The 13,982-nt window shown below is 56.0% G+C and overlaps 1 protein-coding gene across 1 annotated transcript; it reads left to right on the top strand.

The window, feature by feature from the left end:
* The first annotated feature begins 4,131 nt into the window (after positions 1–4,131).
* On the top strand, positions 4,132–5,388 carry C2CD4C (C2 calcium dependent domain containing 4C). Its single transcript, XM_087815978.1, has one exon. The coding sequence runs from the start codon at positions 4,132–4,134 to the stop codon at positions 5,386–5,388; it is 1,257 nt and encodes a 418-aa protein (XP_087672104.1).
* The last annotated feature ends 8,594 nt before the right edge of the window (positions 5,389–13,982 follow it).

Here is a 13,982-nt window from a genome sequence, read left to right as displayed (position 1 = left end):
CCTAACACTCCTGCTAGACGTGTTGAGAACCGCACAAACTCAAGGTGCTCAGATTCTCCCCACTTTAAAGATGAGGAAATGGAGGCTCAGAAGGGTAAGGTGACTTCCCAAGGCCACACCACGGGGAGGTGGCAGAGCTGGGGTTTTAACCTCATCACATCCCCCATCCTGCTCCCTGACCCAGAAAAGCCAGGTCTGGGGAATCCCCATGGTGACAGGAACTAGGAGCCTGGCTCTAGCTAGGTTCCCACACTGCTTCCAGCCCATTCTACCTGCAGTTATTCAGTCAGCAAATGCTCCCTGCCTCAGCCTCACCCTCAGGGAGCCCTGGGGTGGGAGGTAGTAGAGATGTTGTTTCAAATTCTGCTGTGCAGCTTTGGACCAGTTGCTTCCTTCTCTGAACTGGGCACTCTGCAGAATCAGGCCATTCCCCCATGCTTCAGTTTCCTTATCTGATGCCCCCTCCCCCAGTGCCTTGTCGACCCTGAGTCCCTCTTGGGAGCTTGCAGACAGGCCTTCCCTCCCCTTTCTCAAAGGAGAAGACAGCTTAGAGCCCAGAGCTGCATGGGCACAAGTGGCTCCTGAGGCCTGGAGCTGGGATGACAGCCTCTTTGTCTTTGAGCCACCTCTCTGTGTGCCCTCCAAGCCTGTCTGTTGGATGGCCACAGGGGGCAGCCTATGACTGAGGTCTGAATCCTGGGAAGCACCACTTTCCTGTATCTTCTTTGAGACTTGCCACTTTCCCCTTTCCATATAGTATGTTCCTTGGGGTGGGGGAGAGGGCTAGGACTGAGGAGGGGGTGAAGACCCAGGCCACACAGCATGAGGTTGCACGACTTAGGGTGCGTGGGGTTGGTGGAAACCTTCTGGGCCCCCTCCCCAGCTTGAGCCTGAAACCACAGCCTCCTCATCTCTGATTCCAGGGAGACTACAGTTCAGGGTTTGGGGGAGTAATGGGGGGGCTGACACATCTCTCAGTCACAGGGCTCTGCAGAGGAGGCAGAAGGTTTTGTTGACTTGGAGAGGTTCCTGTTTGGAGTCAGAGCTGGTGGCCTCCCTGCCCTGGTCCCTTCCAGGGTGGGTTCTGTGGCAGTCCACAGGGCAGGTGTTTGGGATCTATCCCCAGGTACTTTTCCTCTCTGGGCCTCAGTTTCCCCAGCCCCAAATGTGGTGGGGTGGGGGAGTAGGGGTGGGGCTTCTGGCTGAGCTAGGCCAAAGATTTTGGGTTCACTTCGAGGTCTGGCAAGGCCTCCGCCTGGCTCAGTCTCTTTCCTCACCAGTAGCAGCTTTTGTGAAGTGATGACCAACACTTACACATGTTTAGGTCCTGTTTAAGTACTTTGAAAATAGTAACTCTGGCCTGGCCGGGAGTGGCTCAGCAGTTGAGCATCAACCTAGGATCCAGGAGATTGGGGTTCGATTCCCAGTCAGGGCACATGCCCAGGTTGCAGGCTGCAGCCGGTCAATGACTCTCATCATTGATGTTTCTATCTCTCTCTCTCCTCCTCCTTTCCTCTCTCTGAAATCAATAAAGATATATTTAAAAAAAGAAAAAAAAGAAAATAGTATTTCTGATGCTATGATGCCTGTGGGCCACTGAGGAGAAAGAGGCAGAGAGGTTTGGACGCTTGCCAGAAGTCACAAAGCAGGAAATGTTGGTAGCAGGATTCGAACCCTGTTTGAGTGGCACCAGATTAGTGTCTGAGTTGCTTAGCACAGGAGTCAGCACAGAATAAACTCACTGCATCCTCTCCCAGCCGAACTGGGAAGAGAGACCTTGTCCCCAGCTGGGCAAGGGTGAGTGGGGATTGAAGCCCCCAGTTCCCAGGTCAGTTCCCAGGTCAGCCTGGCATTGCCCCTCCTTGCATACCCTAGCTGGTCACTTCCCCTTCCTGGGCCCCACTGTCCCTGTCCAGTTAATGGAAGAAGGTCGCTGAGGCCCCTGAGGCCCCCACTGCAGAAAGGGGCGCTGTTCCAGGAGTCATCCTTCCTGTAATCCGTCCATTTGTCTGGCAAGTTTTCATTAAAGACCCCAGCACCTTGGAGACACTGTAGGGCTAAGACCACAACTACTCTTCTGACCACAGCTCTACACCCAGTGGAGCAATGGAATCACACAAGTAATTGCTCTAGGGCACTCTTCATGATAGCTAAAGTTGGGGTTCAACAGGCTCTGTCAGGCTGTGAGACTGGGGCTGACCCAGTCAGTGGTGAGGTGATGCATTCACTGGTATCTGCCTCCCCTGGCAGACAGTGGGGCCATGCCAGTGTTGCCCCAGCACAAAGGTGCTGGGGGGTTGGGGGGAGGCTCAGTGTTTGCTGGGTGAGCAAATCTGAGACAGGCCTCTTGGAGTCATGGTCCCCTCTGAGCCTCACTTTCCCTGTGTGGACAATGGGACTCTAAATTCCACCTCCCTCCAAGGTCTAGTGGATGTGTTGGAGGGGTGGGGCCTCCATCTGGCCTTATTATCTTGCTGGCTTCTCACAAATTGAGACTGGACTTGGAACTGGTCAGCCTTGGGTTCCAGAGGGGGGACCTGAGGCTGAGAGGTAGGGCAAAGAGTGAGGAAGCAGAGGTGTTAGGGCTGGCAGATCACAAGGCAGGGGTGTGGGATCCCAGAGGGACCCTGAGATCTTAGAAGCTGCCAGGCCCGGGATTGCCTTGGTTTCTCTATCTGTGGATGGCACCCTGGTGCTCTCCCGGCTCTCCTCTAATCACATGTTCCTGACAATTCCTATTCACTTGTGTGCCTCTCTGTTAGCACTGCTCCCCTGGGATGCATCACAAAGAGGGCGCTACATCCCTTGATCACAGCTATGTCCCCAGTGTTTGGATCCCTGTCCAGCGTCCAGTAAATGCTCAATAAGCATCTGTCCATGACATGGAGGAGCAGCCCTCTCCCTGGCTTTTGGGGGCCGCTGCACTGAGCCATGCCCATCCATCAGGAGGAGCCGAGCTTAGCTCCTGGGTCCTTTCTAGAAGGAAACCCTCACCTTTCTCTTGCCTACAAACGGCGGAGACAGCTGGGGGAAGGACGTTACAGCGGGGCACCGAGAAAGCGCTCAACAGTAAATTCAGATGCAGTTATTATTACTGCTATTTTATTCATCGTCGAAAGTCGGGAAAGCTGCTCCCCAGAGAAAGGGCCTGCAGCACGTACGGGCCTGCGCCCCTCCCCAAATGAACTGAGGCAGAGGCTCCCCCCTCCGCAGGGGCCAGCGCTGGTGGTAGTCACCTGCAAACTGCGACCGCCTGCTGTCCCCCACTGACCCTCGTCGGCCCGCTGGGTGCCCGCGAGGCTCGGGGCGCCGCCCGCCGGGGTGGGGGTGCGGCGGTACTAGAGAGAATACGGCGGCGCGGCGGCCCGGCTGGGCGGTTTCCCGCCGCGGCCGGTGAATGAGTCCTACTGCGCGGCCGCCGCCGCCCCGAGCCTGCCGCGGCCCCGTCCCCGCCGCAGACCCCGGGCCTCCGCGCCGAGCCGGCCGGTGCGCGGGACAGCCTCGGCCTCGGCGCACCACCCTGGTAAGGCGAGCTCGGGGACCCCGCCACGTTCCCGGGGGCTGCTAGGACCCCACCCCCACCCCAGGCTGAGTTGACCGAGGGGAGGGGGAGGCGCGGGGAGGGGTCGGCCGGCCGCGCTCCGGGTCCCGGGCACCGCTCCTCTCCCTGCCCCCACCCGCTCGCCCGACCCTCAGCCTGGGGAGAAGCCACAGGTGGGTGGGAGCCCGGGGGGGGGGCGGAGCTGGGACATCTGGGGGTCCACCCACACCCTGAGGTGTCGTCCCTGTAGACGGGGCGTGAAACCCTTTAAAAAGCGCTTTGAGATCCTCAAAACGGGGGTGGGGTGGGAGAGGGGCCTCTCTCCGCTGGGAGCTCCCCTAGAGTCGGGGCGCTACCCCCACCTCCCTCCCTTGCGCTTGGATGCTCGGAAGTTCAGCGCGACCTCTGGGGAGGGGAGCGGGGAGTCAAGCGCACCCCCGCCGCGGGTCCTGCGGGCCCCGGGTCCAGGTGGCTCCCCCAGACAGGTGCCCGGGACCTGCCTTCAGCCCCCGGTGCCCGCAGGCCTGCAGCTCCCGGCCGCTTCTCTTCCCAGCCTCCGCAGACGCCCCGGCCTGCCGCCGGCTGCCCCCATGAAGAAAACCAACATGTGGTTTCTGGAGCGGCTTCGGGGGTCCGGGGAGAACGGCGCCGCCGGGGGCGAGGCGGGAGACAAGGCCGCCAAGGGGCCCCTGTACAGTAACGTGCTCACGCCCGACAAGATCCCCGACTTCTTCATCCCCCCCAAGCTGCCGGCCAGCCCCGCGGAGCCCGAGGGGCAGGCGGAGCCGGGCGCGGCCGCGGAGCAGAGCCCGGCCTCCGCCTCGCCGCGCCGCGCCCCCCGGAGCCCCCGGCTGCCCGCCAAGCTGGCGGCCGAGAGCAAGAGCCTGCTGAGGGCGGCCACGCGGCACGTGATCCAGATCGAGAGCGCCGAGGACTGGCCGGCCGAGGAGGCCGCCACCAACTCCGACCCCCAGGCGCAGGGCGCCATGTCCCTGCCCTCGGTGCCCAAGGCCCAGACGTCCTACGGCTTCGCCACGCTGGCCGAGAGCCCGCACACGCGGCGCAAGGAGTCCCTGTTCCACAGCGAGCACGGCGCCCTGGCGCAGGTGGGCTCCCCGGGAGCCCGGCGCCGGCGGGGGGGCGGCAAGGCCGACGGGGGCGACGGGGCGGCCCGGGAGGCCGGCGGGGCGCTCATGAGCCCCAGCCGCTACTTCAGCGGTGGGGAGAGCGACACGGGGTCCTCGGCCGAGTCCTCCCCGTTCGGGTCCCCTCTGCTGTCGCGCTCCGTGTCGCTGCTCAAAGGCTTCGCGCAGGACAGCCAGGCCAAGGTGAGCCAGCTCAAGCACTCCGTGGGCCGCCACGGCTCCCTGTCGGCGGACGACAGCACGCCCGACACCAGCCCCGGGGCGCGGCGCCGCCTGACGCGCAGGGCGGCCGAGCCGGGCGCGGAGCCGGGCCGGGCGCCCCGCGCCGAGCACGCCGTGCGCCTGGGCGCGCGGGGCAGCGTGCGGCTGCTGGCCGAGTACGAGGCGGCGCAGGCGCGCCTGCGAGTGCGCCTGCTGGCCGCCGAGGGCCTGTACGACCACCTGTGCGACGCCCGGAGCATCAACTGCTGCGTGGGCCTGTGCCTGGTCCCCGGGAAGCTCCAGAAGCAGCGCAGCACCATCATTAAGAACAGCCGCCACCCCGTCTTCAATGAGGACTTCTTTTTCGATGGCCTCGGGCCGGCCAGCGTCCGAAAACTGGCCCTCAGGATCAAGGTGGTCAACAAGGGCAGCAGCCTCAAGCGGGACACGCTGCTGGGGGAGAAGGAGCTGCCCCTCACCTCCCTGCTCCCCTTCTTGTAAAGGCCCCTTGCGGCCGCTCTCCGTTTCCCGCAGGTGGCAGGTGCCCAGGGGAGGCCCCCCTCCCCCCCTCACTCAGAGTCTGGCAGGCGGGAGACCAATGGGCTGGGCGGGGGCTGGGAGCGGGAGGTGGGTTTAAACCAGGGCTGGGCTGGCCCTGATGCTGCAGCTGCAGCTGGGGCTTTCCTGGGATGCTGCATGGTGACCAGGATACTATTTTTTATGGATTACGTTTTTTGGAGGAGGAAGAGATGGGGCTTCCAGGGAAGAGAACACCATTTGCAGGGCTGAGCATTGCCCCTGTGCCTCAAGTTTCATCCCCCTCGATGTGGTCTCAACCCTTTCAGAGTTTTGAAAAGGGATTCTCAGGTGGCTGGAAACCTGTGCCAAGAGGTGACCCAGGTGGATCACAGACCTAGAGGTCTCCAGTACTAAGAATGAGCTGAATCTTTTCCTGTGTTGCATAAGTGACCTCCTCCCCCAGGCCCGCCAGACGCCCCCCAGAAAGCAGTGCCAGGCTCAGGGTTCTGCCAACAGGGCCCCATGGGTCTGTGGGAGGCAGCAGTGCCGTGGAGCTTATGGTGCAGGAAGTCCCAGAAAATGAAAATGGGAACAATGGCTCCTCTTCTGTCCCTGGAGCCAGGCAGCCCTTCCATCCCCATGGGCTGTTTCCCTCCAACATCTTCTTTGCTTGCTTTTCGGGCTCAGACCTGCCTAGCCCATCCTCTGCACCTGCTTGAGACCCCTGGCCCTGCTGGGGCATCTGGAGCATCCCTCGTCTGGAGAGGGATGCTCAGAAGGCACCCAGACAGCAGGCCCTTTGCCCATGGCCCCCATCCCCCCATCCCTCCCAGGTTGCCACCCCGCCCTCTCCTGCCCAGCACCCTTGGCAGCTGGACACCAGGGAGTGATGCCCAGTGACTGATGGATGTGGCTTTTACTCAATGTGTGTAAATAGGTTTTGGTTAGGGAGGGTGGGTGGGACGAAGGGACAGAAGGGCGGGCTGGGAGGGACCCTGGTTGTGGCTTTTCTTGCTGCTAGGTGGCTGCACAGGTTTGCTTGTTGTGTCAGCATGTGGGGCCTTAAGTGATTTTTGTGGAGGCTTTCCAGTTCAATGAAACAAACGGTACAGTTTGAAGCAGGGGCCAGCGAGTCCAGGCCAGCCTGCCCCTTCATCTCTCCCAGGCTGCCCGCTGGGCATGGATGGACCAGGGAAGCCCATTGAGATGCCCCTCCCTGTTCAAACAGTGTCTCTCTTGATCTAGGTTTCCAAGTCCCACCAAGGGGGAGTTGAAGAAGCAGATTTCCAGTGTACCCTGCAGACTGAGAGGGAGGGGCACTTGGAGCTGGGGTCCCTTTCATTGCCCCCTCTGGCCTCCGTCCTGTGCCTGCTCCTTCATGCTTCTGCTCCTGCCTTCATACGGGCTCCCCGCTTCACTCTGGAACCTACCTTGTGGGCCGAGGAGGCGACAGGACCCTGCAAGGAGTTAGATGCTTGGAGCTCATACCCCTCCCCTTCTTCCTGACCCTGACCGCTCCTTTTCCCTGCTTTCCCTCTGGGGCCTCCCATTTTTACATGCCTCTGCACTGTTTCATATCTTTGTGTTCGAAGTTGACAGTGGGTAAACCTTTAAGACACCCTCCCCAAGTGTGTTTGTTTATAAATGCTGTTTTTAGTGCAATAAAGGTGTTTCGGGAATGCGGGGGTGGAGGTTTGCCTTCTTTGCTGTTTAGTAACGAGAGGGATTTTGTCTTGAATTCCAAGGAGGATGGTGGGAGCCTTCAAGATCAGTGAAGTCCTCAACCCTTTCAGACCCTCTGCTTGGTTAGGGGGGAGGCAAGGAAGCAGGATTGCACAGGGCAATGCCTTGGGGGCCCCCCAGACCCTTTTATAACATCTGACAGTCACTCAGCAGGTGTCTGGGCACTGCTCTGACTCTCCATCTACACAAATGGCCTTCACAGCAGCCCGAGAAGCCTGTCCACATCCTCACCTCACAGGTTCGGTGACCTGCCCAAGGCAGCCTAGTTAACGGGGGCCAGTACTCAAACCCATGCCCTCGCTGCGGCCACCAAGGAGAGAACTGGCAGGACCGGCCCCTTCCGGGCTCTGTTCCCTAGGGACAAAGACTGGACATTGGTGCCATCATTAATGGGGACCCCTTGGATCCCATCAGCTGCCAACGCAGGAGCACCCCCACTGGCCTGACCCTCATTCTCGTCTGGCCTGCCCTAGCCCCTGCTTGTCAGACGGGAATCAAGAAGCAAGCGTGTCAGCCAGGAGGCCGGCCCCCGTGCTTTTGTCCTCACGTACCCCAGGGCAGGCTGTGTCTCTCCCCACAGGGCCCTGTTTCTTGCTCTGACCCCAGGCTCGCTCCTTCCTCTGTCCTTATCCCCACTGGGGCCCAGACTGTCAGGGCTGTCACGAAGCCACCAGGAGCCTTTGTGCGGGGTTGGGGTCCTGAACAGCCCTCCACCCGCTGACAACTGCCAGATGAGCCATGCTAACGAGGCCTGGTAGGGACCCAGGATGTGTTGCCAGGGCAACCGGGTGCCTTCTCTCCTCTTTCCCACCAGCCACTCATCAATGGGCAGCTTGTGTGCGTGCATGTGGGGACCATGTATATGTGCACAAACACAGCTGTGCTTCTGCACACGTGTAACTACATGTGTGCCTTATGCACATGTATGTGTATGCTAGTGTAAACAATGTGCATGTGAGAGTACAGTCATGTTTGTTTACAGGTGTCATTGTGGGCATAACCATGTGAGTGCATGTGCGCACACAAATAGCCATGTGTATGTCAGCAAGTGTGAGTACGTGTGCTTGCATTTCTACATGGACTATGCATGTGTTTTTCTGTGTGTACCCTTGTACATGTATGTAACCATGTGTGTATAAGTGTTGCTATGTAACTGCACAGGTGTGTTGCCGTGTGTGTGCTTGTGTGTGTGTGTGCTGTGGCTGCCCTGTGCCTCAGAATGCCAAAAAGGGCATGGTGGGACCAGTGGCTCCACGGGGCCCCTTCTCTCCTCTCTATGCTGGTTCCTCACTGGGAATAGCCTCGCCTGTGTCCTCTCGCTCAGCCTTTGAGTCTCTGCCTACTGCCTCTTCCTCAGGGCAGCCCCCCTCCGATGAGATCAGACCCTCTTTCATAGTCCTTGTCAGTGTAATACACTGCCTTGTACTATCAATCTGATCAGAATGATCTGTTATTTGCACCTGCAGCGTCCCAGGACTCAGGCATGGTGCCAACAGAGGCAGCATTGGCACTCTCTTCCCAGCCCATCTACCACCCTGAGTCTTCCTACTTTCAGGAGGCTGTGGGCATCCAGTGCCACCACTAACATGCACCTCATTTGGTGTAAATCACAAAATGGTGCCCCCTTCTCAGACTGGAGCCAGCAGAGTGGGCACGAGAGCCAAAAGATGAGGACTTAGATGCCTGGAGACCTTGTGGGCACCCGGATCCAGCTGTACGTGAAGACCATAACTGCACACCGTTTCAGTTCAGAGGAGCAACGAAGTCCTTTCTTAGCTTGACTTGCTCTTTTTTTTGTTTTGTTTTTTTAATCATTTGCAGCCAAGGAACACCGATACAGCGAGTCTCCAGTATGAGAAAGGAAGAAAAGCACCAAGCTAGGTGTGCCCCAGTCTGACAGGAAGAAGGGCAGCATCCTGAGGCCTGGGGTTTGTACATCTTAGAGAGCTGGGGAATGTGGCCCTGGGGTGAGGAAGTGAACATTAATCAGGGAGGGCTTTGCAGAAGGAGCAGAACCTGAAATAGGGAAGAAGTGCTGGGGTAGCAGGCACATTCAAGAAGTAAAGGGAAGGGGCTTGGGAATCCAGCCAGCGGGGGCTTCCATCCACTCCACCTCAGCCTCGGCTGTACTGCTCGCCCCGTCTGCCCACTGCCTTCTCCTGCTGCCCTGCTTGGAAACCTTCCATGGCTCATCACGGCCCCACACCCTGTGCATAACCCACACTGAAGCCCACACACCCTTCCTGGAGCCTTTGCTTATGCAGTGTCCCCTCCCTGGTACATCTAGGGGCCTGCAAATCTGAACCCTGACTTGCCTGGTGAGCAGTCCATGATGGAATTCCAGCCCAGGACTTTCCACTCCACAGCATGGTGTGGCTGTGGGCGAGTCATGTGGCTTGTGTGGGTCTCAGGCTCCCCAGGAGCAATGCTTCAGGCCTGGTGATGAGGCTCAAGCTCATGTGTAGAAGGAGCTTATGTACAGGCATGTTCCACGGAAGCAGACACAATATAGCAATGATAATATAATCCCATTAGGATGATAATTATAGGCTACCATCAGACCCACTGAGGTCCTGGGCTTCCTTGGCCTCCCTGTGCTGGGGGCCTTTCCCCATTGCACCTGCCCCTCTGCCCAGCTGCTTATACCCCTCCCCTCAGTGTGGGATTCAATTAAGCTTTGTTTTTTTTCTCAGCTCTTCTGAGAGTGGGAGGGAGGGGCTGCCTGCAGCTGGGTCTGCTGACAGGAGGAGAAAAATGACTTCAATAAAATGGAACTGTTGCAGAGGGAGACCTGCATGTGCACACCCTCCCTCTCCACCAGGACTAAACCCATTCCCCCCTACAGAGGTCAGGAGCATGGGGTGCGTGTCCAGTGTTGACCTGGAGAAAGAAGATACCGACCAAGAAGGGCTCTTGGTGGCTAACTAGGCTCAAATGTAAAAACAGCCTAGTAGCCATTGCTAAACCCGGCCTTTCACACAGACTACACTTCAGGGAGAAGCCTGCACTGACCTGCCCGCCTGCTGGCTGAGCTAGCTTTTATACAGGAGTTCCTGGAATTGTATTTCAACCAATAGGACTGAGGTTTCCCTGTCCAGTTGGAGCTGCCACAGCTATTTCTCCAGTAGCATCTTCACTGACCAAAGTGGCTCCATTTCAACCAATCAGGACAGTGCTTTTAGGACCAATCAAATTGTGAAGTTTGAAGTCCTTATTTGCATGAGGATGGACCATTCTGGAACCGGCGGGGGACTTCTGTCTATATAAGTCAGCTCCCTGGGTGGTTAGTTCAGGAGCATACTTTCCCTTCTGTTGAGGGTTGTGTTCCTTTGGCTGTGGCTAAACCACCAAAGAGTCTTGTAGCAGAGCTGCCTTGCTAGCAGAGCTGTCTAGCTGGATAGTGGCCTTGCAGGATGGCCACCTTACTCTGGTGCTGTCCCACTATTGAGCTGTTACACTACAGAGCTGTTTGTACTGAATAGTTTCCTTCACCACACCCCAAATTGGGGATTCCTGTTGGTGAATTGGCATGGCCGACCATGGGTTGACACCAACGGCCAAAGCACAAGCCCTGGCTCCACTGCTCACAGCTGGCTGCCCGGCTCTCTGGGCCTTAGTTTACCTTCCCCTGATGAATGGAGATTTTACAGGAACTTCCCTCCAGGGTTATATAAGGTGTGCATACACACTGCAGGGCTCATACTGGTGAGAGGATGACCCACTGAATCTGCACAAGGACTCTGCAGACCCCATTCACACATGGGAAAATTGAGGGTTAGGGAGGCAAAGTGACAAGTCCAAAATTACCCAGCTGGCAGGTGGCAGGATGACAATTTGAATCAGGGCTGGTGCAGACCCCAAGCCCTCAAGCTCACTCACACTGCCTTCCCATGTCCCTGCAGGCTCCTCTTCCCCTTAGAGGCCCCGCCTTCTATACCCTGCTTGGGCAACATAGCCTGGGTTTGAATTCTGCCAGGTCACTGTCTTCACTGTGACTGTTTCCTGTCTAGTACCTTGTATCCTACTCTGTGCTGGTGGGGATGGGGGTAAAGGCTGACTTGGCACTCTTATGGCGCCCAAACCTGGCTCTGGGAGAGTAGCAGGCCCAATGGAGGGCTGTGGAGTAAGGCTCTGCCTTAAACTCTCTGACTGATAGGGAATCTAGCCTTGCCCAGAGACTGAGGATGTAAAATCTCTGGATGTGCTGGGATTAGATGTGGGAGATAAGGGGAGAGTGGTCCCATTGACTCCTCTCTCTCAGCCCCACTCAGTCCCATCCACCAGCAAACCCAGAAGGCTCTGCCTTCCAAACACATGCTGACCCATCCTTGCAAAGAACAAGTTACTACGCACAACAGCCTGGACAAACCTCAGCACTGATGTTGAGTGAGGAAGCTGAACACAAAGAACACATTGTGCAATTCTATTTATAAGAAGTTCAAGAACAGGCAACATAAATCTATGAAGATGGAAGTCAGATGGCCACCTGAGGAGTAGTGACCAGAAGGGGGATGAAGATGGCCTCTGGGGAGCTGTCACTTGATATTTTCATCTGGGTGATGGTTCCTGTGGTGAGTTTCTTTATAAATGTTAACTGAGCTCATAAGGGTCAAGTACCCAGAATACATTTTTAAAAGTTCTTACAATTCAGTAACAAAAAACCAAATGGCCCAACTGAAAAATGGACAAAGGACCTGAATAGACATCTTTCCAAAGAGAAATGGCTAACAAGCCCATGAAAAGATGCTTGATGTCATTAGTCATCAGGAAATGAAAATCATAAGAACATACCACTTTACACCCATAGGGTGGCTGCGATCAAGAAAACAAAAAATAACAAGTGTTGGCGAGGATGTGGAAAAATTGGAAGATAATGTACTGCTAATGGAATGTAAAATGGTGCAGCTGATGTTGAAAACAGATTGGCACTTTCTCAAAAAGTTCCACATGGAATTACTACTCCACTCCTAGGTATACCCAAAAGAATAAAAAACTGTTCCTCAAACAAAAACTTGTACATTAATGTTCATAACAACATTATTCATGATAACCAAAAGGTGGAAATAGCTCAAATGTCCATCAGTGAATGAATGCATAAATGGTACATTCATATAATGGAATATCACCCAGCCATGAAAAGGAGTGAAGCACTGACACTCACTACAACATGAATGAACCTTGAAACATATGCTCAGAGAGAGAAGCTAGATACAAAAGGCCACACAGTGTGTGAGTCCATTTATTTGATATGTGCGGAACAGGCAAATCCACAGAGGTGGGAAGTGGGTTAGTGATTGTCAGGAGTGGGAAGGGGGTGGGGGAGTGACTGCTGATGAGGACGGGGCTGCTTTTTGGGATGATGAGAATGTCCTGGAATTAGATAGTGGTGCTGGTTGCACATTGTGAATGTAGTAAATGACACTGAATTACTTTAAATGTTTTATTTTGTGACTTCTTCAATTTTTAAAAAAGTTCACTGTGCTCGATACACTTATAATTTGTACACTTTACTATAAATTATATTTCTATAAAAAGGATATGAAAATTTCCCAGGACCTGCCTGCTTCTCCTCTCTTTTCAGCCCCTGCTGGAATTGGGCCCAACTATCTGCCCCCCACCATCCCTCCTGGACGAGAGCAGTCCCCTCCACCCTGGTGTCCTGGCACTGCCCACCGTCTGCTTCTCTAGCAGCCACCAGAGGGCACCTGTGAACACCTAAGTCAGGTTTGGCTTTTGGACCCCACAGCCTGTCCTCCGGGCAGTAAATACAAGAGGACGACAGCGAGCACTGAGCGGGTGCAGTCCTGCTCTGCCCACAGCCCTTCATGGCTCCCATGACCCTTGGGGTAAAAGCCCAAGTCTTCTCGAGCCCACAGGACCCTGCGAGACCTGTCCCGTCACCTCCTTGCCCTCACCTCCTCCCTCTCTCCCCCTCACTCATTCTACTCCAGCCACACTGGCCTTCCTGCTGTTCCTCCAACACGCGACACACGTCCACCCGCATGGCCTTTCCACCAGCTGTGTTCCGCTGGTGTTCCTTTTCCCCAGACTTCCATAGTACCCTCACCACTGAAAGGCCTTCCCTGGGCATCTCTATCCAAAATGCCCCTCACACCCCTTTTCTTCCTACCTTTATTTTCTTCCTAGCACTCTAGAAGGGTCACCTCCCTGCTCACTTTACCGGATTAGAACAGTGCTTGGCACATAGTAAGTGCTTGACAAATATTTGCTGAATGAACAACCCAGTAAATGACAATCAAGAAGCTAAGGTGTTGCATTTTCCTGAGAAGTCGACATGGGATGTGGCGGGAGGCAGAGGCCTGGCCTCCTCCCACCTCCAGAGGCAGTTGCAGACCCTCTACTCCCACTCCCACTCCCACTCCCACTCCCACTCCCACTCCCACTCTTAGCTCTCTCTCTGGATGACTGGGAAGGGCTATTTTTTACTGCCTGATGTGTTTTAACTGCACAAATAATAAGGGTGAGCTGATGGGTGAGCCAACATAAAATTACAAGGCCAAGCAGAAGATCTGTGGGTGCCTGCTCAGCCTACGTGGTGCTTCACATGTTCGCCTTCATCTTAGACAGGACAAGGGTCTCAAGGTCAGGGCAGTTCTAAATGTTATTACTAAATGTTATTCTTGCTAAATGTTAAAATGTAGTACAGTATTTTGCAGACCAGCTGTAAACAGGGTGAACTGACAGGAACTCACTGGGATGAAAGTAGCCAACTACATAGAAGAAATCAACACATAATTGACCAAATAGTGTATATAAATAATGGCTAAGCCTCCCTTCTAGGAGTCAGTGCCTTGGATATGAATCCTCTGTCT

This window comes from Miniopterus natalensis, chromosome 4 (genome assembly GCF_054644295.1).
Source record: "Miniopterus natalensis isolate mMinNat1 chromosome 4, mMinNat1.hap1, whole genome shotgun sequence".
Taxonomy (NCBI): Eukaryota; Metazoa; Chordata; class Mammalia; order Chiroptera; family Miniopteridae; genus Miniopterus; species Miniopterus natalensis.
The sequence above is the reverse complement of the archived record's forward strand: the minus strand, read 5'-3'. Positions and strand labels throughout refer to the sequence as shown.